The 22,935-nt window shown below is 36.3% G+C and overlaps 2 protein-coding genes across 3 annotated transcripts in view; one reads left to right on the top strand and one right to left on the bottom strand.

The window, feature by feature from the left end:
• The window catches only part of LOC589368 (plexin domain-containing protein 2), a 47,690-nt gene extending 36,810 nt beyond the window's left edge, over positions 1 to 10,880 (top strand). For both annotated transcript variants that reach the window (XM_030991998.1, XM_030991999.1), the window contains exons 6-15: positions 331 to 400; positions 992 to 1,114; positions 2,871 to 2,989; positions 3,941 to 4,034; positions 5,123 to 5,218; positions 6,870 to 7,015; positions 7,913 to 8,015; positions 8,594 to 8,689; positions 9,481 to 9,686; positions 10,105 to 10,880. In XM_030991998.1, the coding sequence (XP_030847858.1) occupies positions 331 to 400; positions 992 to 1,114; positions 2,871 to 2,989; positions 3,941 to 4,034; positions 5,123 to 5,218; positions 6,870 to 7,015; positions 7,913 to 8,015; positions 8,594 to 8,689; positions 9,481 to 9,686; positions 10,105 to 10,200 (1,149 nt within the window). In that variant the 3' untranslated portion in view covers positions 10,201 to 10,880. The remainder of the gene's footprint in view (positions 1 to 330; positions 401 to 991; positions 1,115 to 2,870; positions 2,990 to 3,940; positions 4,035 to 5,122; positions 5,219 to 6,869; positions 7,016 to 7,912; positions 8,016 to 8,593; positions 8,690 to 9,480; positions 9,687 to 10,104) is intronic.
• Positions 10,881 to 17,145: 6,265 nt separating this feature from the next.
• LOC589785 (electron transfer flavoprotein beta subunit lysine methyltransferase) lies at positions 17,146 to 19,900 on the bottom strand. The gene is made up of 4 exons (XM_030991129.1): positions 19,752 to 19,900; positions 18,933 to 19,235; positions 18,290 to 18,420; positions 17,146 to 17,700 (listed from the first exon to the last, which is right to left on the bottom strand). The coding sequence occupies exons 1-4, from the start codon at positions 19,898 to 19,900 to the stop codon at positions 17,348 to 17,350; spliced, it is 936 nt and encodes a 311-aa protein (XP_030846989.1). The 3' UTR covers positions 17,146 to 17,347.
• Positions 19,901 to 22,935: the final 3,035 nt, after the last annotated feature.

The following is a 22,935-nucleotide window of genomic DNA, read 5'->3' as shown; positions in this document are numbered from 1 at the left end:
GAAGAAAATATGTTACGTTTGTGTCAAATTAAGAATTTATGCTTTCAGACTGCTCACAGAGGGTCATTATAAAAAAGAATATGCACAAGGTTTTGCAAAATTACATACAATGTTGATTTATATGTCATGGCATTATTAAAGGCCAAGTCCACTCCAGAAAAATCAGACAAACCAATCAAAAAAAAGTTTGAGTAAAATCAAATAACTTTCTCCTTCTATTTTAAGTAAGTTATTTTTGGAATGGACTTGGCCTTTAAAGGGATTTCTTGCAATTAATGGAATTATACTTCATTGAAATTTAATTATCACATTTTCTTTACTCTCTTTCAGAAACTGCAATTAGAATTTGATTTTCCCTACTATGGACACAACGTGACAGAGTTGTTCTTGACAACAGGAGGTAAGGATGAATTCTTGCAAACTTTTCTATCACATAATGCTATACCTTATTCCTTGGTACCTTGCTCTTAATAAAATTAATTCATTGAATTGTATGACAACCTTGTTGAAAAGAAAAATGGAAGGAGGAGTCTCAGAATATATAAAAAGCTGCTGAGAAATCCAATCCAATCCAAAATATATTTGATATAGCGCCTTTTCCTTGCAGTTTCAAAGTGCTGCACACACCGCTCCACAGTGTTTAGGCCATTTATAAAACAAAAGTTAGTCACTTCTCAGAGATCAGTTAAGTTTATGTAGGCTGATTAATAAAGTAAGCCATTGTGCCCTTCTTTTTTTGTTAAAGAGCAAAATTAACTAATAGAGTGTTACCAATTTGAGTTTCCCCTAGAAGTCCTTATTTAATGATCATTATAATTTAAATAATTCATCAGATTTTTTTTAGCACCCGCATATGCTTCTATTCAAAGAAACAAGCTCGAGGTCCACTATATTCCTGCCATATTTGTAATTTCTTACAGCCATTGTCGAAAACCAGCGATATACATATATGTTAACAAGAAGTATTTTCATTTCACTTGAATCTATGCAGGTTTTATGTACCTGGGCTCCTATGTTCATCGATATTTGGCAGCGACACAATACATTGCCCCTCTTATGGCGAACTTTGACCCCGCAGCATCAGTTAACTGCTCTATAAAGTACTTTTCTAATGGTGAGTATAGATATGACAAAGAAGAAGAGACTTCAAATTGTTATATGAGACTTCAAATTGTTATATGAGACTTCAAATTGTTATATGAGACTTCAAATTGTTATATGAGACTTCAAATTGTTATATGAGACTTCAAATTGTTATATTAGACTTCAAATTGGTCTTTTAGGTCCTCTACTACGAAATAAACATACTGGTTTAGAAGAACTTGCAGCAGGATCAAGAAACATGGAAATATCCAAGGAAAACTAGAGAGCTCTCACACAGTGCAATCTGAGGTGCCACTCAAAAAATTATCATGGAAAACTCACATCGATAATATATGCAAAACCATTTCACGAAACATCGGTATTATCAATAAACTCAAATACTTTCTTCCTTCTCGAACTCTTCTTACATTATATCATACCTTAATATTACCATACATTAATTATGGGATTATAGCATGGGGATGTGCAATACAAACACAATTAAATAGGATCCTACTGCTGCAGAAAAAAGCACTCAGGATAATATTTCAAACACAATTCAGATCTCATACAGATATTTTATTTTTCGAAAATAATATTCTCAAAGTGAAAGATATCTATGTGTTCCAACTCGGCCAATTTATGTTCAAACTAAGTAAAGACGACCTCCCCGCAATTTTTTCCGATATGTTCTGCAAAAATGCCTCTGTACACAATTACCCGACTAGACAACGGAACTGTTATCACTTACCCTTAACACGAACATTATTTGCACAGAATTCATTTGTCTTCGCTGGATGTGCCTATTGGAATTCTCTTCCCAACGATATAAAAGAAGCCCCTAGTCTTAGCAATTTTAAACGTAAACTTAGGAAAACATTAATCAGCCAATACTCCCCACCAACAAGCCAAGCTCAAAAATCTAAACCTACGGAAAGATAAAACAAATCTTTCCTTTTGTTATTCCTCCTTTCCTCCTTTTTTGTTTCTTTTTTAAGAATAATCTAAACAAGCCTAACGACCTGGTGGTGTACCTGCCTCCTGTCCCCATCTCCTTCTTCCTGCCTTTCTCTCGCTCTCTATTTCTCTCTTGCTCTCTCCCCTTTCCCTCTCTCTCTCTCTGTTACTATATTTATCTTACTTTTATTTTTACTTTTACTTTTTTTTTTTTTTTGTATTCCCTTTTAGTGTGTTTTACTGGTATTAGCTTTCGACCATAATTATTTAAGCGTATCCATGTAACTAAGTCAGGGGCTTGCCTCATACAAGCTCTGCTTTTTTAGCAAGCCCCTCCGTTTTGAATTACTTCATCAAGGTCATTTTTTTTCCTATTGTTCAGTACTGTTTTTTCCCAATATTTCTTATCAACTAAATTTTGTTCTACATAATACTGAATTTACTTTGTTTATATTATATTTGACTGTATTATATTATGTCTGTTTATATTTTGTTTGTTTTGAAACGGAAATAAAATCTGAAATCTGAAATCTAATCTAACAAAAGAAAAGAAGATTGAAGTAAAGACCCCCCCCCCCCCAAAGGAAATTATTCAAACAAATTCATAGACATTTATCATCATGTCCAGAGGTAAAACAAAATTTATGTCAATTCCTGTAATATGTTATCATCCTTAGGCTTGCACTATATTTTAAAGAGTGATTCTTTTTTTTTTTGGGGGGGGGGGGGGGGGGGGAGGAAGTGGTGATGGTTATTAATTTCTTTTATAAAGAGGGAATGATTTCTGTGAGGTAAATTGTTTTTATTTTTACTCTTGCCATCATCTCCAGCCTCCCTGTTCATTTCTGAATGGACCAATATTCAGCTTGGAGACAACCCGACCGCTGGTCTCTTCTCCTTCCAAAGCACTTTGAGGGACAACGGACAGATAACCTTTGCATACAAGCAGGTAAGTGCAAGTAGATTAAAGCCTCACGGCACTACTTATAGCTACTTGCGCCCTCTATATAGCAAACAATGCCTAATCGGTGACCATTGATCCCCAATGGTCCCCTTTTTCTTATGTCAGTTGAGAGCTGCTTTGATGAGATAACCACCTGTCATTGACCATGCAGGGAGGTCTAATCCCTGCTGGCCAAACTAGTGCAGTGGGGCTTTAATGTTTCTGAATAAGGAAAAAAAGAAGCAAGAAGAACATTGGCCAACTCCATATAAATGGATCTATACTTATAGCAGCCTATTGTTCCTGTTTTTATTTCCCATTTTAATGCCTTCAAAGTAGTGCTATGAACCCCAAATTCCTTGTTGTTTTCTGAAAACATCTGTCCAAAGTGCACATAGAATGCACTGTATTCCTTCATTTTTGCTCAGGAGATAATTTGCTGTAGAAGGTTTGCTGGTATTTGAGTTCATAAATATCACACCATTTAGAAATGAAATTCTCTCGCTAATTAATGGAGAGCCTAATCTTGTCGGCTTGATTTGAATAGTAGCTGAAAATGAGAGGAATGTGTCTGAAAATGATAAATATCTGAATATGGGGAATTTCCCTTTACAGGTTTTACCTATGGTACGGCTGCCTTAGCTAGGGATAATTGTAATGGTAATGACAATGATAATTATTTCATATTTTATGAAGAATTAATGATTTCTGTGATGACAAAAATGTTGATTAAGATGACAATGATAAAGATAACAATAATTATGATTTCTCTGATGATAATAATGATGATGAAGATGATGGTTATGATAATAATAATAATAATAATTATTCTGATGATGATTATAATAACAACAACTAGAACAATAATATAATGTATATAATCGATTCAGAATGATAAATGAAGCAACAAACAAACAAACACATTAATATGTCTTTGTTTTGTTTTTTTGTGAACAGATTCCAATCCCCATTGCAAGTATCTCTGACGAGGCTCACCCTATGAAGATGGGCATTGCTGATGCTTTCTACATCGATCAGAAGCTGAGCCAGTGTAAGTGACACTCCCCATGAATGCAGTAGTATAGAAGTTTGACAAAAGGGCATGTCAAAGCTATGTTGTCCCTTACTTTATCGACCACATCCTATACTTCATGTACATTCAAACCTGTCTATAACAACCGCCCAAGGGAAACACAAACAGTGGTCTTTGTAGACAGGTTCCATTAGTACATGTTTCAATGAGAAACCATTTTCAAGGGAAACACAAAATGTGGTCTTTGTAGACAGGTGGTCACCAAAGCGGGTTTGACTTATGTATAAAGGATTTGTTAGTTTGCAAACCTTATTAGAGTGTGTGGATCAGACAAAATGTAATTGAAAAATGATGATAATAATACGAAAAATACTTTTGCTGTCACTGTATATGTTTATAATACAATAATTAAGTATGTGGCACCAACTGATCAAATACTTTTGGCTTGCCTACAATGTACAACAGTGTTTTGTACTGTCACAGATGCTGGTAGTAACTTAATGCGACCATGTCATGTAGTTAAGGATAGACTTCATGTGTAGATTCAATTAATCATCCAAATCTTGTCAACTAATCATATGTATTAATCAGGGTTATGTTTTTGTAACTGAATATTTCTAACCTTGCAACTCCTGGTCTTTTGGTGCATTACATCTAAGCTCATAGATTGATTTCCATTTTTGCTTGTTGCCTTCAGTTGTTTAAAGATACCAACATATGTTTCCTTATTCAACTTTGAATTCCAAAAGAGTTCAACATTGGTCAGAGAACTCTTGATTTATATCTTATTTGGAGATGTATCATCATGCATAAAACTTGTACAAATGTTGTAAGTTCAGAAACAATTAAATCCTTCAAATTTCCTTCATTATGCGAAGCAGCTGTAAACAAGAAGATTGTCAGTTGTAAAATGAATCTGTAAATAACAATGCTCTCAATGTTATAATAAAGAAATGCAAGTAATCTCAAGCACACTTTTTCCATTGTGTTTTACCCCCATTACCAACACATTACTAAATTAACACAAAATCTTCAATCCTTGTTTTTTAATTTTTTTATTTATCATGGCTTTACTCATGACTTAAAAAATGATTATTATCTTACAGGGATCAAGAAGAGAACTATATATGAATACCATCAAGTTGCCTTGAATACAGCATTGGTAATCAACGCTACTGCCGTCACAATCACTCCACTTCCAAGTAAGTTGTCCTGTGCTCTATCATAGAGTTTGATCTTCATATATCAATTTAGTAAGCCAACTTAAGCATAATTACTTACTGTTACCCATTGTGATGTCACATTAAGATATTGCGCTATAAGCTCACCGTATTGAATGCATGTTTATGTAATTGCTTATGGGTAGCGGATTATGAGTTGCGTATGTATGAAAACCACAAGCCTGCCAGTCAAGGCTTCCCAAAGAATTGGCTCTGCCATGGAGCTGTGTTAAACTTGGGGTAAAGTACTTATAGTCAAAAGCTTCAACCTAATACCCCCAGTTGGCTCCATGCCCATAACTGATTAAAATTCTCACGTTTCTGACTTCTGCATTGAATTGAACACCAGTCTGGGGGTTATTTCACAAAGATCCTAAGTTGAACTTATCTCTAACTTGGACCTAACAACTATGGAAAACCATTAGCATCTATGATAATATTTTATACAAGTTATTTTAAAGGGCATAAAATGTTGATTTAAATTATTCATATTTTCTATTATCAAGGAGATTTCATGTTCTTGATGTGGAATTAACAAAAAGTCTAAAATACTTGAATTTTCGCTTTTGAATGTATTTTTTTTATGGCTACAAATTGCTCTCCATAATTTTAAATTCAATCTTAGAGTTAAGTTGACTTAGGATTTTTGTGAAACACCTCCCTGATTCATCAACTCTTTAAAATCTCCGTCATCAAACGGCTACTAACTCTTAGAGACTTTGGTGGCTACAAGCGCTTTATAAGCACCGTTTTTATGCCTCCGTTACGAAGTAGCCGGAGGCATTATGTTTTCGGGTTGTCCGTCCGTCCGTCTGTACGTACGTACGTACGTCCCGTTCTCGTGATCGCGTTATCTGAAGAACCGATTGATGGATTCCTGCCAAACTTTGGTCATGTATGTATCTTGCAGAGCCGATAAACTGATTAGATTTTGGGGTTACGAGGTCAAAGGTCAAAGGTCACAGGGCTCATTATGTATGCAAAAACAGCTCGTGATCGCGTTATTTGAAGAACCGATTAATGGATTCCTGCCAAACTTTGGTCATGTATGTATCTTGCAGAGTCAAAGAACTGATTAGATTTTGGGGTCATGAGGTTAAAGGTCAAAGGTCACAGGGCTCATTATGTATGCAAAAACAGCTCGTGATCGCGTTATCTCAAGAACCGAGTGATGGATTGCTGCCAAACTTAGGTCATGTATGTTACTTGCAGAGCAGATGAACTGATTAGATTTTGGGGTCACGAGGTCAAAGGTCAAAGGTCATGGGCTCATTATGTATGCAGAAATAGCTTGTGAACACATTCTCATTAGAACTGACAGATGGATTACTATTTAACTCAGGACATCTTGCAGAGCCAATGAACTGAGTAGATTTTAGGGTCATGAGGTCAAAGATCAAAGGGTCATATATGTAAATGAGAAATTGCTTGTAATCACGTATTCTGAGAGCCTGTTAATGGATTACAATTGAACTTGAATTCGAAAAATGTGTTCTGTTTTGGTTTGTAAAATTGCTCTATGACGGAGGCATCATTTTCGACTGCGCGCAGTCGAATTCCATCTAGTTATTATTATTATTATTATTATTATTATTACGTTCTAATTGTCGTTCTAATTTACCTCTTTCTTTAGCCTGTAACCTGCATATGGATTGTGAGTCTTGTGCTAACAGTCAGATCTACTTCAACTGTACGTGGTGCTCCACGGCTAAACGCTGCTCAGACGATGGCCTCGATAGACATAGACAAGCATGGATTACATCCCAGTGTGACAAAGATGTATGTAATGAATTCATTTCTTCCTCTCTTTTTGGATGGTAGCACTTTCCTTTTTAAGAGCAGGAATGCGCACTATTTTTGTAGGGGTTTGAATTGAGTTTTTATTAAGGCCTGAATGCACAAGCCTCCTATTAGAACTACAATGAAATTAGGAGGAAGGGTCTGGTCTGGAGAGAAATTTTGAGGGCTCATTTGTACCAGACCCCTTTTAATTTAGAGTCCTGCTTTTAGGTAACTTGGCAAAGGAGGTGCTACGGCTCAGTGGTAGAGTAGTGGTCTCGTATCCGGGAGGCCCCGGGTTCGAGACCAAGTCGATGCGGTAGTGCCCTTTGGTAAGGCATTACACCTCATTAGCAAGCCCTTTGGAGAGGACTTAAACTGTCGGTCCCCTGGTTGCTTACTTACAAGCATACACATGATTTTTTAGCAGTCGGGTAAAACAAACAAGCACACACACAAAGCATAGTGACACAAAGATAGCTGCTTTAAGAAAAGTAAGGCAACATAATAATCACTAAATTTGTCTTTGTCTTATGTAGTATCTTTCTAACGAGCAGGTATGCACTATAGATAGGTCAAATTATGATATAGGATGCATGCCTGACCTGGTTTAATCAACATGGGTGAAGGGAAATTAACCCCCTTCTTCAAAGCCATATTCAGTTCTACTAGTTACCTCATACCATTGCCAGGTTGAGGGGGGAAGGGGGGGGGGGGAGGGAGCTTTGAAGAGTATAATGTCTGTTTTTTGTGCTTATTAATAATAAGAATGACAAGTCAGATTAAAGGCAAAACAAGAGAATATTTTGAAATAGTTTTAGGATGGGCCTGATCATTGTGGATTATTCGAAGAAGATGGAAAAATTTAATTTTCAATGCATCTTTTTTTAAAACCAGGTTAATACTGCTAATGTTCCATACAACTGCCCTCTTCCGACGATAAAACCAACGACCAGAGCCCCACGGTCTACTATGGGAAAACACCCTTCAATCTACACAGGTACGTAGGACGCTCTTGTGGGAAAGTATGTCATAGATTATCTTTAAGATAGTCTTTAAGATCACACATGAAACATGTTTAGATTCTTGAAAGGCTTTAACTTTCAGGTTTTGAAGGCAGTTGTTACCTGTGTCTTTTTTTTGCCATTAACATTTCAAATTTGTTGACATGAATGGTAGCACCTGATTTAATTCAGAAATGATGGAGGACAGATTTAAAAGCACTTCCTATACATCCCAGTCATAATCTACACAGAGAACAGTTGTTCCCATGTTGTTTGAATCCCCACGACTTTTATCAATATCTATTATGCTACCTTTCACTTTCTGTATACCCTTCAGCATATAGTGGAACCTCAGTATAAAGAGGTCTGATATAAAGGGTGATTGTCCAGGTCTGAGCTCTTTATAGTTTTTTGTTTTTTACCCTGATATAACAAGATTCGTGATATAACAATGTAACGAGCGTAACTGTATAAACAAAGCTTTCTTTATTATCAGTGTTGTACCTTTAACTTTTGTAATACCTCTCGTAGACAGACTCGTTATCAAATGATAATTTTCCTCCTTGTATTTCAGACTGCTCAGAAGGCATAGGTTGTCTGAATGGTGGAGCTTGCCGCTATGGAGAATGTATATGCCCTACAATGTACACAGGAAGGCGGTGTGGTAAATGTAAGTGAGATTTAAAAGTGAAAACGAATTACTGTTGGAATTCTTTTGAATTATAGACAAGTCGGTAATGTCACTCCATATGGCAGTAAGTCAATAATTACCGTTGGTGAAGGTGATGGGGAAAAACTATCACTTCCGAGGCAATCTGGATGTAGCTATCTTTCCGAAGCGAAGCCGAGGAAAGATAGCGTATACATTCAGATCGCCGAGGAAGTGATAGTTTGCCATCGCCTGAAACCAAAAGGTGATTATTTGCTTTATACTCTACATCGGAAACATTTCACTTCTTCTGTCATTTTAGAGAAACGAATCATCATTTAACAGCTAGCAAACGGTGTACGATACGTACAGTGCATGCAGTACTAACGTACGTACGTATACGCAACGTATACAAGAAAGTACTTCTATCTTCAGTGAAAGTGCGTTGTACTGTGTACTATCTACATAGTGCAACAAAATTTTCTTCTCCCATCAATGATGGGCGAACTATCTTTCATCACATGATTTACTTTTGACCAATCGTAGCGCAAGATTCTTTGTATGTGGAATATAAAACATAATATCAATCCATCACAAGACACAACACGAAAATGAACACCTTTTTTTGTTGATTTTTTTCGCACCACAAATTTATTTTACACATTGCAAAACACACTAAAAAACATTGATGTTTTGCCACTTTGTCATATGCTTCTCAATTTTTTTTCTTCATCCGTGCAATAATGCCTTAGTGGACTTGTATGACACAATACAATATATGAAAGTCTGTATTATACTCTTATCTTGTGCAGACTCACCGAGGGGAGATGGAAACAACAAGGGTGGTCAGATGGCTCAGGCAGGTGATGGCTCATCCAAGGACGGTACCACTAATGCTCTGAGGATCGGGATCATCGCAGGGTCCATTGCCATTGGTGTTCTAGTCCTGGTCCTGGTCGGCTGGATCTTCTATGCCTACACCAACCCCAACACCAACTCTGGACTGTTCCTAATTGAGGTAGGTCGCTTGCTTTGTAGAGCAATTTCCGAGAATGGTGGAAATGCATAGCTGCTACCCTGTCTATTTTGGAGGAATAATTCCTGTTTTACATCCTTTAATGAGTGATATGAACTCAATATTTTTCTTGTTTCCTGAAAACATCTGGAAATCTTTGAGTGACCGGTTTTACAATACTCATTTTTCCCAATAGACTAGTGTTATAAAAACCGTTGGAAAAAAGATTTTTGAAATGTCTAATTCTAATCATAAATATCTTGATAATCAGACAGACGACCGGCTTGTAAATGTCATGGGATTCCTGACTGACCTAAATGTTTACAATTATGATTGCAGCATGAGCTAAATCCAGGATTTTGTTTAGACCCAATCCCTTTAACATATTTATATTGGCCCTTTACTCTCGTTTGTGCTACAGATCACAAAGTTTCGTCTGAGGAAGAAGGAAGAGAACGGCATCGGGTACCATTATCATAAACCAGACGACAACGAGGAGGTGGATATTATTATATGAGCAACGACACTTCCTCCAGAGGTATCTCACAACAAAAATATGTCATAGAAACAAAGGAGTTGGAAGCAACGTACCTCAAAGAGTTGCAATGCCTTTCTGCTTTTCAGCTCATACTTGGATGAAGAAGTTTTAAAAAAAAGCTATGATTTTGCCTTAAAATATGATTTTATTGATCAGAGGAAGTTGTGCGTTATTCTAGCTAGTCCTGTAGAATTATGTTGCTTACTATGGAGTCACGAATGAGAGGAATATCTTTATTCTGTGGTGTGGGTGAGAAATCTTGGAGTTCTGAAGGCTTTAGCGTTTAAGCAACTTGACGAGCCCGATCACCTGCATGATAAATAAAGTTGTTGTATGGAGAATGGAAATGTGCTTGAGTATACCATGTTTCTACTTGTTTCTTTCGTGGCTCCATGGTTTCTTCTCATCAGGCAAACCCTTTGGTTACATTGGCATTGTGGCAAGCAGATTTTGCTCCTCGCAATGAACCCTATCATACATTATTTGCAGGTTTTGTAAGTGTATCAACAATTTACTATTACAAGTTGTCGTTGCCATGGGTTTGTCTGTATGTGTAAAGCATAGATATTGGAAGATGCTGACCCAGTATTCCTTTTTTGTTTTTTGCGTAGGCAATCATTGCATTGAATTTACATCAAGCGACCAAGCAAGAGAGCTATTATAGTAGATCTGGGGGTGTTTCACCATGCCTTTTTTCAATGACAAATGACCAAAAAACAGTGACAAATCTGCTGATAACCAATCAGAAGCAAGGATTATAGTAGCTTATAACAAAAACTGTCATTTGTCACTGATGACAAGTTTTGTGAAACACCCCAAGAATTCTCTTGTTCATACTGTGTTTGAAATCTGAAAAATGGAATACTGGGTAAGAAGAAAAGATGCAAATAATTATTTTTTAAAACTATTGAAGTCCAGTTCTTTCTCCTGGCCCGGTGCTTGGATTTTGCATGGAAGTGTTTTGATCTCATACATGTCCAAAATGTAAGCTAATCTGAAGCTTAGGCTACAAGTTTGATGAACATATTGACCAAAAAAAATTGTATGAGAAGCATTCATTTTCAAAACCTAGCAATCTTTAATGGGGAATATATGTATTATTTTATTGCTTTGCTTTTCATTTCCATTAATTTGATCTTCAATTTTAATTCCTGCGTGTTTAATGGTGAGGAAATTGATCACTTGTGCAATTTTCTTTTCTATGATGTATTTTTAAATGAGATACCATGTGGATTGGTGTGTGCTTTGGGGGACAAGCATTGAAACGAAAGAGAAAGAACAAAAATTCATGATTGCAATAATTCTCCTGTAATGGAGATCCATGTTTGGTCTTCAGATTGTTACATTTTATGTATTTCTATTTCTGTTATTCTGTGAAATACTTTTGTGAAGAAAGGAAATTTTGTCTAAAAGGGAAAATCTTTATTATAGAGATAAATTTTCTTCTTTTGATTATAGTTTATGGGTTACATTGTCAATTTATTGCCTTTTAAGAAACAAATTTTGATGTTGTGCTCGGGGTTCTCATGTGTTATATATATATACTTTGCAGAGAAATATGACACATTTTTTGTTTTTCGGTTGTTAATAGCTTTGACTATTGGCACTTTGCAATTCATGGCTCTGATGACAGAAAATTAATTGTTAACCCTTTGTGGAACTGCTTATTTCATTGAAGCACAATAAGTGTTTATACTTTGATTCAAATTGATTTGTAAATATTGGCAGTTTTATACTTCCATCAAGTGAATGATTTTATATTCTTCTATGGATTGGATCATTTATTGGTCAAAATGTTGAATGTTGATACAATTGTGATAAAATACCATTGTACATTATTGTTTAAATTGGATACCTTGCCCTACGTGTATTGAAATGATTATTAGTTGTGTTTCTGATAAGTCATTAGTTTATGTATTCTCTTTGTGAAAAACAAATTTAATAGACAAAGCTTCATGTCAGCATGGGTTATTTTTTCTTAAATAGTAGATGACTAGGCCCAAGAGTTGAATTTTGCAAGCCAATCCTTTGTCTAATTAGCCCGACTAATGGCCATATAAAAAATTAATATTACGCGATAGCCTGTAATCTATTATTTCTATTGGCTCAGAGATCTGTTGAAATGAATTAATCATGTTGGTCATTAGACAAACTGATTATTACATTGATGAAATCTTGTTCCACATGTTCAATGCTTTCAATGCGGCATAGCAGCTGCAATCAGCTGCATTGCAACTTACAAACCTTAGACAAATTCTTTTTTTCATCCATTTGCTGTACATATTTCCTCCTTATTTTACACATCCCCCTCCCAAATGTGTATATTTTGGAACTATTTTGTAGTGCTGTCATGGTGGTACATTTGTGCAATGTATAGTACAAATTTTTTAATATATTTGCAATGTGATGAGTCACACTTTATTAGGCTTATGGCTCAAAATGGAATATCAGGGCTACTGTATATCTTTTGAATTTTTGAATTTAAAACGATCGGTTTCAAGTTGCAAGCCAAAGTATACATGTATGTGGCGGGCTACCTATGTGAATCTATTTTTACTTGAACAGACATAATAGAAATAGTAATGGAAACCAGGGTATTCAATGTAATTTCAATTTTGTATTCAAATAGATGTACCGATAATGTCGGTATATGACCAAGTAAATATAAATCTGTGTGATGCCTGAAAGTAAATGCCATTTTACTGAAAAATATCTGGGAAGCAGATACGTACATGTCGAGTGTACTATGAATTCAACGTTTTTGTGAGCTTGTGTTCATAAAAAATGTTGGATCTGGTATAATTTTTAGGAGATTTCTATCCTTGTATGAAATTTAATTTTTTTTTGTAACCCCCCTGATACATTTGGTAATGTATGGTTTTTCTCATGTCTTGATATTATTCAAGGTTATTTGAAGAAAAAAAAAATGTTTATTTCTAAGTTAGCATAGTCAGCTGAATTGTTTTGTGTTTAAGAGTATGGCAAAGATGCAAAGACTTCCAAAATACATGTTTAATCAAATTCAGATTATATACCCTATTATAACACTTATCTTTTCATTTCAACGTACCCAAGAAATGACTCCTATGTTAAATTATTTTAAGAAACCATCAGCTGATTAGTAATTTTTTAATTTTTTTTTGCTGGAAGTAAGGGTTCAATATAATAAGCAAAGTCTCTTGTATTATAAAGCCATGTCTTTCCTTCAGTGTTTATGTGCTCCTTTCTTTTTCTTCACACCTTGTTTCCGTTAATATACAACTTATATTTTGGAGCTGAATTAGTCAGGTATTAAAATTCAGTTTGAGAAATAAACAACATATTTTAGGTAAACAAAGAAGAAATTACTCCTATTGATAATTACTACATGTATGTAGCAATCAGAATGCACATTTTCTTAAACAGTAATTCAAAATGTGATGCTTTACAAAGTATGTGTATATTTTATTTTATTCTTGTTTAGAGAAAGTACATGTATTCTTTTTACCAGGCCTGTCTACAGGTTATAGGAAAAATGTATGTGTATAATTATGTACATTCATCTGTAAAGAGTTATACATAGTGAAAATGTGTTAAATTCCCATTTTCACCAAAAAAGTGTGAGCTTGAGCAAGCAAAACAATCATGCAGGTAATGTGGAGTTCTGGCAAGGATGGAAATATACATAATTAGTCATTTTGTCTCTGTTGTGAATGATCAAATCTGAATTAAAATTTATCTTTTGCAAAATTTGAAATGATGAATTGGCAGGAACCCTCATTTCTGAGTTCATCTACCAGACATTTTCATATGATCAAAACAACATTTTGGGGGTAGGTAGAGCACTACTTTTGTAAATAGATTTCTTATCCAGAATTCCATATTACCTGCAAGACATACAAAGGAATTTATACTTGGTAATATAAGCAGAGATAAACATTTGTGTCTTTCTTTTGCACTCTTCAACACAATTTTGTTTTTATGAAAGAAAGTTTATCAAGAGCTTTACCTTACCTGCAAGATAAGTTTATAAATAACAAAGTATATGCAGATATTACCGTAATGCTTGTGTTCACTTTGATACATTGTACATGTTTATGTATAGCACAGAGGAATATTTTAACATGTTTCTTTTCATTGAAATACATTTCTAATTGTATGTACTGCTCTTTTCCCTTTTTGCAATCTGTTGCGCTGATGTGACATGGATGAGAGAGAAGAGGAAAGGGAAAGGGAGGATCATATCTGTTTAGAGCCAGAAGGTTGTCAACTCAATACATGCCATGCCATGCCCTTCTGGCTTCAAACAGGGCGTGGGGGCAAATGATAGAAGGGAAGATTGATCTAGAGAATGAGAGGGGAGAGAAAGGGAGTAGTGAAAGAGAGGCACTGAGGAATTGAAAGAGTGAACAAAAGAAAGATAAAGGGATGGAGAGTAAGAAAGATATGGATGGAGATTGTGACTTGACAGAAGAGTACATACATTTTCAGTGTATAGAAAAACGTTTTAATTAAAACGTTCAATTAAAAGGTCCAAATATCTGGATACATCCAAATACCTAATACATCTATACAAATATAGAGATGAAGTTAGAAAAAATGAATAGGAAATTAATGCTAAACAAAGACATACACACAAAAGAAAAAATGAAGAAACCCAGTGTCTAAAATCTCATAAAAAGAATTTCTTCACGTTTTATACACACTTTCTACATGCAATACAGAAAGTAACAGTCCTCATAAAAATAATAGTTATAATAAGAAGGTAAACTTTTAATGCATAGTGAAGCAAAGTGCCTCCCAGAAGAGAGCTAGGGCAACACTGCCAAAATTACAATGTTACATAAGACACAGTATAAAATTCCTCATGTTTTCTAGCACACATCAATATTTCATATCTAAACATTTTAATGTGGAATAACATGAAATTTCATAATAAAAATTACCCATAAAATATCACACACAAAACCAAGAAGAATAAATATATATTTTCTTTCAGTCTACTAAACTTTTGGAACATTTCTTCCTGAACTGCATAGAATGACTTCATAAATATTGGCAAACATTTTGTAAACTGACAAATGGGCAAGGAGCTTAATTATCATAACCAAGTGCAATACATGTATTTTCTTGAGTCATATTCTAACAAACTTTGTGAGACCAATAACATTTTGTTGTTACATTAAAATCTTGTCATATAAAATAGCACAGAATACAGAGTAACCCCGTTCAGATATGAAACGGCAAAACTGCAGCATTTTTTACAAATGATGACATAGAGTAATATGCTTCACAGTTCTGTTTCCTTCGATACAGAGCTAAGTGAAAAAGCATAGGACCTTTTTTGGGAGCAGTTGCCATTCATTTACTTAAAAAAAATAAAATTAAAAAAAAAAAAATTTTTTTTGTGGTGGTCTACAGCATCAAGTCTGAATGAGCCTTTGGTATATCAAACTCCTTTGGACCAACAAAATAACCTTGTTATAATGAACCCTTGTTATCTCAGGAAGTAAAGAAATAAACTAAAAAAAGTTGGAACAACAAATTTACCTGAAGGAAAATACAGTCAACCAGTGCTGTTTTATCATTTATAGAAGGGAACTTCATGTAAAAGAAACCTAGAGTTAAAAACAAAACCAGTATAAAACGGCTAAACTCACAAATACATACTTCCTACTTCCTGAAGACAACAGTGAGCAAGAAAGGTTAGTTCTTGGCAAGTCAAAATCTGCTAGTGAATATTCATTCAATTTTTCCCTCACAAGCTGCTGTATGAGCTATTTATTTAAATTGTTACTCGTGCACCATAATGGAAGCTATGTATTCAAATTTTGCTAATTGATTATGTTAAAACAAGAAGTTACTTCTTGGTTAAAGTGACTAGGTAACATTGTTGAAGGTTGATGCAAAAACTGCATAATTTTTGTAAGAAATGTTACTTACTATATACCTTCTACTGTAGGCCTACTAACCCTCTAAAATGCAAACAATCCTGAAAAAATTCTCAAACCACAAAGATATTTATTGTCTTTGAAGTCGTCACTGCGACACCCTCTAATAGTAAATTCTCCCAACCGTTTCTCCATGAAAATAAGACATAAAACATGCTATCAAAAATCTGTCAACACTTAAATGTCTGGAATGGTATTTAGAGCCAATTCATTACTTTGTGAAGATTTTAATTATCCTAAAATGTAATTATTTTTGTAATAATAAAGTTGGGAGAATTTAGGAATCGATCAGATCAGTTTTTCCCAATTGTTATCGTTAATAGAGATCTGTTTTTCACTCAAACTTTCAGATTATCTTTATTTGTACATCTAGCATTGAAGTCACTACCTTAGCACCATTTGGGGCCTGTCACCACGAAATGAGTCCAGTTGGTCAAAAATTGTATTCCTGTTTTTAAGTATTATATGAATCTACATTAAGTAAGCTTTAAATTAAGGGGTCACACATTAAAATTGATAAATTATATCCAGAAATATGAACAAAAACCTAATTGGACTTTATAAACAATGGGATTACCCAGTTTTGAGAAATGCATCATTTTCGTGATAATTTCAGATTACATAGCCTATATTATTTGCCAAAAAATATTAGAAGGAGATATTTTCGTGATCTAAGCTCTGGGGACATAAACTACAAGACATTAATAAGTCGATTTTTGGAAAAATCTTAAATGTGGTAGGTGGGTCAATTTTCAGTACATACACACATTACTACGATTGAGCCTAATGCGACACTGGACTCATTTCGTGGTGACTGGCCCCATTTCCTCTCATCTGAACAATGTTACAAAGTCCCTTCAATAATGGTCCGTTTTCACTCAAACTTTCAGATTATCTTTATTTGTACATCTAGCATTGAAGTCACTACCTTAGCACCATTTCCTCTCATCTGAACAATGTTACTAAGTCCCTTCAATAATGGTCTGTTTTCACTCAAACTTTCAGATTATCTTTATTTGTACATCTAGCATTGAAGTCACTACCTCAGCACCATTTTCTCTCATCTGAACCATGTTACAGAGTCCCTTTAAGGCACAAAGACAGTGAAAAAAGTGGTATTGTCAATGGCAGTTGCAGCATCCTTGCATGCAGCTGACGGCATATATACTTTAATATAAATGTAGATCTATTTAGGATTAAAATAAAACAAACTCCCATACATACCCTGAACTATGACCCCTATTCTCTTCCACACAATTTGGAGGTAGTTCAATCTCAAATAGTTTGATAAGGTTTTCTCTCATTGGATGATCTCTCAAATAAACCCTACCCGGGTCACCGATTAAAATCCGACTGTTGTGTTTCCTGATCAAACAGATCAGCCAATCAACGACCATGTTAGTAAAGTCTTTATCATAGAACATGTCACCGAGAAACACCACATCCCATTGGTTGTCTTTTAAGCATGGCTGGCTTATCAAGTTCTGGGCACTTGTGTCCAATGTGATACCGTTGAGGGCAGCATTTATTTCAATAGCTTGGATTGCAACTGCAAAGAAAGAGATGAAGGAAGAGAAATTAATAATAAACGATGTTTTTTTTAAATCATTCTTATAGAGATATTACTACTGAATTATCCTTGTGGTTGTTATATGAATAAGAATGGTAGGACTAGTCATCTGTCATACTTAAAGCCCCTCTAAAGTGTTGGGAGCCCAAAATTTCACTCAAGTCGTATCATAATTTGAAAGAGGATGTAATTTATTAGACACACTGCAAAGATCAACCGCCCAAAATTGTGTTTGAAGACAAATATTGATTTTCTGTTGTACGTATTCTTTCATCAATATTCAACTTCAAACACATTTTTTTTTGAAAATCTTGAATTACATCCTCTTTCACATTATGATACAATTTAAGTAATATTACAATATTTTGTCCTTGGTCACAGCTGCAAATAAGAGCTGCATATAGCTGTAGAAATAACAGGAAGCAAACTACGACTTGGTGAAGTAAAAATGAGTATGATAATGAACTTGATAAGTCTTGTTTCCTATCCGATTGTGGAGCAACCTGCGTGCAATGCATTTTCATTAATGCACTTTCAAACATAAATTATCTGTAGTACTGTCACTCACCAGGATCAATATCATTGGCCAGTACTCTGCTAGCTCCTGCCATACGCGCTGCTATAGCTGAAGCACCACACCCTGATCCTACGTCTAATACAGATCTGCCTTTAATTAACTTGGGATGATCCAAGATATACCTGTGTATATCAGAAAGATTTATTGAAGCTGTAAGGCTAGGGATGAGAATAATATTTCTATACCTGCAGTAGTGATTATCAAGATTCCATTTATTTATTGTGCGAGCTATGAGAGATTCTTTCTCTTCTTCTTATCCTTCTACATTGAACCCTCAACTTGTAAGAGCCAGGCCAGTAGAAGTCTCATAATGAGTACTACAGTGAATCACACTGTATGAGACATTATTTTTCCTTCTTTTGTCCTTCTCCTCCCCCCCCCTTTTTTTTGTGCTTCTCCTCTCCTTTTTCCCCCTTTCTTCTCCTGCTCCTCCTCTTCTTCTCCCTCTCCTTTGTCTTAAACCCTCTCCTCCAGGTATAATTGATAATGGGGTATGTGCATGTGGACCACTATACCCCCTCTCTCCCTGTTTATTTCTCTTACCATAAGTTCCACATGTATAACCAATAGCAGCACTCACAGACTGAGTAAATAATCCTCTTTTTCTTTTTCTACATTGAAGCCTCGCCCTCACCTTGTAAGAGCTTGACCACCAGGCCAATAGAAGGCCCAGAATGGGTCAGTGAATGGACACTGGTCAGTGGTCTCGTGCCACAAGGGGCATTCTCTGGTAATTAGTCTCAATTCTATCTCTGGAGTGAGGTGATCTCTGGTGGCTTGTGTGTGTCTGGTGATGTCTGGGGGAGGCGTGGCTGGGATGCTGCCTTTGGTGTGCTTGGAACCCTTGAAGTGAGCAGCACAACTCTTGTCCGTATGTCTGGAGTAAGGTGTCCTACCAGGTGCAGTGGAAAATCTAAAGAATCCGCCAAGCGTAAAGTGTCATTATGGTCATTAAAGTATATAATTTACAGCAGAATATGACAAACTAAGAACATGTACTTTCTGTTATTAAAAGGCCCCTTTAATCACAATAGTTTATATTTTTTAATTTTGGTGCAACTTAAATTGTGTTCAAATGTACATTGTATTATGATGCATTTAAAAAGGGAAAGAAAATCAACTAGAATGGAAAACATTAAACTAGAAGAAACTAATGTCTTTAGTAATGACTTAAGAAATCAAGGAACAGGGTAAGAAACAGAATGCGAACAGGTGGTAAATATATGATTTTAAAGAAATAAAGTGCAAAAGAAATGTGGAAATAAATGATTAGAACTGCTGCCGGAAAGGTGGAGATGAAAAAAAAAAAATAGAAGGGAAAACGAAGATAGAATCTGAAATGAGAGAAACAAAGTATAACTAGACTCTACATAATAAGAGGACAGAAAAGATGGAGTAAGTTACCAAGAACAGGACAGAATCACACCCCCCTTAAATGTAAAAATCTTCTTGCCTTGCGCTGGATAGCTCGGCAACCAAGTATCCTTTGAGGTTGAAGTTCTGTTCCTGTTTCCATCTCTTAGACAGCAGCAGCTCTTGTTTACGAAGTGGTGACAGGAACTGGTTGCTCACACGATTGGCTAGTCTGCTCAAAGATCTCATTGTGCCTCTCCTCAGGCTCTTGTCAGACTGATATTGGGTTGGACCATTCTAAACACCACGACAAGACTGAACCTGCAGTTAGACAGGAAATGAAGGTCATCAATTGTCACCAAGTCTAAAGTACCGATTTTGAGTGAAATCAGTTGAGTTTTGTACGGTGGTGTTTGAAATGTTGAGAATCAAAAGAAGAGCTTTTAATACACAGCCACAATGCAGCTATATCTGTATAGGGTCTATGTAATGTATGGCTCTATATCGAATTGGAAGGTCTGAATTGAATACTCGAAAGGGAACGTGTGGGACTGAACGTATACACTAGTCACTATGTCTCTAGTAGTAGGCCTAGCCTAGTAGGGCCTACCCTGTTAAATAAAAATACATTTGACCGATTCACGTCACCGGCAACATTTCTGCTCGTGGTCGTAGGTCTGTTTACTCACCTAGCTAGCTAGTTTAAACGAATTAGTCGTTCCTTTAAACTGGAGACACCCACCAATAATGGAGGCTACAGTGTCTCCAACTCGTACAAGAGAAAAATAATTTTTTTTTTTGCACGTCCCATCTGCCCGGCCCCCGGGCCCCACTCAGAGGTCGGAATGACCGCATGCGTGTTGCCAAAATGTCCGGTAAAGGGGTACTTTTCGTGCGACAAAGTCCGGCCCGAGAATTGTAAAAAAAGGGGTGTATTTGACTTTTCAACCGGAGATTTCTTTAAAAAGGGGGTGTTTTTCTTTTTTTCTCTGATCTCTTTGGACTCCTGAGAAATTATTCCGAATTTAGGGGGGTACATTGAGCATTTTTCCTGATTTAGGGGGGTCTCCAAGCAGTGGCGGATCCAGGGGGGGGGGGGGGGGGCCCGGGGGGCCCGGGCCCCCCCCCTTGAGAAAAAAATCATGTAAAATCACGTGATTTTTACCTTTTTTGGGGGTTGGGCCCCCCCCCCCCCCTGGCGCTCAAGGGGGGGGGGTGCAAATTGAATTTTTTTTTGAGGATCAAAAAAAAAAAATGTGCTCACTACCCCCCCCCCCCCCCCCCCCCCCCCCCCCCCCCCACTGAGCGAATTTTTGGCCGGCACGTTTTTCAAATTTTCGGGAGAAAAAAAAAAAAAAAAAAAAAAAAAAAAATTGCTCTGTACCCCCCCCCCCCCCCCCCCCCCCCCCCCCCCCCCACTGAGCGACTTTTCGGCCGGCGCGATTTTCAAATTTTCGGGAGCAAAAAAAATTAAAAGTTGGGCCCCCTCCCCTAAGAAATCCTGGATCCGCGCCTGTCTCCAAGGCAGGAAAAGCCCGCGAAAAGCCCGCGAAAGGGGGGTTCTGAAATGTTGGCAGTCCTCAGATAGGGGGTGCTTTCAAAAAGAGGGTACGAGCATATGCGTACCCTAAATAACACTGAGGGGGGGGGGGGGGCTCATCTGTCGGTAACGGCAACAGAAGTAACTAATTAGAGATTACATTTGGATGTTTTTTTATACTATCTTTTGGCATTTTAACTAAATAATGGCCTACATATTTTTGAAGCTGTAAACCTGTTCGTTACTCTCATATTATGTCACATGCCGTAACTTCTTGTTTGGGTCTTATTGTTTCAGATTAAATTAGGACTCAAAACAGCATGTCGGAAGGCTTATCCGCTCAATACAGAATATCCGCTAAATACTACTGGCCACTAATACGTTTTCAACTTTAGAGGCTTCTATGTATAGAATAACCGCACAATTATGGTTACATGTCGTTTTTCCGAAGGCTCGTATTTTCGAAGGTTCATAATTCCGAAGGTCCGTAATTCAGGTTCCTTAATATTCCGAACGCTCGTTACTCCGAAGGTTCGTTATTTCGAAGGTTCGTATCAGTTCCGAAAATGAAATAGGGTTCATAATTCCGAAAACGATTTAGGGTTCGTAATTCAATTTCTTCTCTTTCTATATCTCTCATTATGTTATTCTTTGTTTTTATTTTGCTATCATTTCCTCTTTCTATCTATATATATAGCATAACATCAGCGTAGACAACGGGGGGGGGGGGGGGGGGATGAGGGGGATGCATCCCCCCCCCCATGCACCTCACAAGGTGGGGGGATGGCATGTACAATCATCCCCCCAGGTTTTGGGGAATGATATTTGCTTACTTAATAAGTCATAATGATGATAATAATAGTAATAATAATAATGATAACAATTATAATATTAATAATAATAATAATTATGATGATGATAATAATAATCCTCATCATTATTGTAATTGTGTTTAGTTGTATTTAGCCGCATTCACACGGTGAAAGCCAATTCAGACGGTAAAAAAGTATTTTGTGGTTATCTATTGTGGTTTGGAAACCACAAGATAACCACAAGATTAAACAGGCGCGGATCTACGGGGGGGGGGGGGTCCCCTTGGGCGGCCCAAAAAACAAACAAAAAGAAAAAAGGAAAAAAAAAAAAAAAAAAAGAAAGAAAAAAGAACGCACGCTGGAGAGAAACCCTTTCAAGTGCAAATATTGTGAGAAGATATTCAACTCATCTGGTAACTTAACCAAACACATGATAACTCTGGATATAACTGTGTATTTAACTGTTACTTGATTTAAAAAGACGTTATCATGCACTGCTTTTTATGGTCTCCATTGTGTTAATAGATGCCAGGAAAACATCACTTACGGGGTTCAAATAAACACCCCCCAAAAAATCGGCTCGCCGCTTCGCAGCTCGTGGACGATGCTCCGCATCGTCATTATTGGTCAACCCCCCCTTAGCAAAAAGCTAGATCCGCCCCTGAGTCATCCCCTAAGGTGTACGAACCTGTCTACGCCACTGCATAAAATAGATAAATAGCTAGATTATTTGGCGGCCGCCAGTTTCCATAATTATGTTATGTTCCTTTCCTTCTATCGTGGTCTCTTAAAGCATGAATGAATAGTAGGTATTGCCTGGGACATGGGTAATCAGGCTAAACATGAAGAGAAAATATTAAAAAATATTCATTTTCTAATAATATTCTTAACAGGTTAAGGTATGATTCAAACTTCAAAGCCCAAGCAATGTT

This window comes from Strongylocentrotus purpuratus, unplaced genomic scaffold, assembly GCF_000002235.5.
Source record: "Strongylocentrotus purpuratus isolate Spur 01 unplaced genomic scaffold, Spur_5.0 spur5_scaffold_2, whole genome shotgun sequence".
Lineage (NCBI taxonomy): Eukaryota > Metazoa > Echinodermata > Echinoidea > Camarodonta > Strongylocentrotidae > Strongylocentrotus > Strongylocentrotus purpuratus.
The sequence above is the reverse complement of the archived record's forward strand: the minus strand, read 5'-3'. Positions and strand labels throughout refer to the sequence as shown.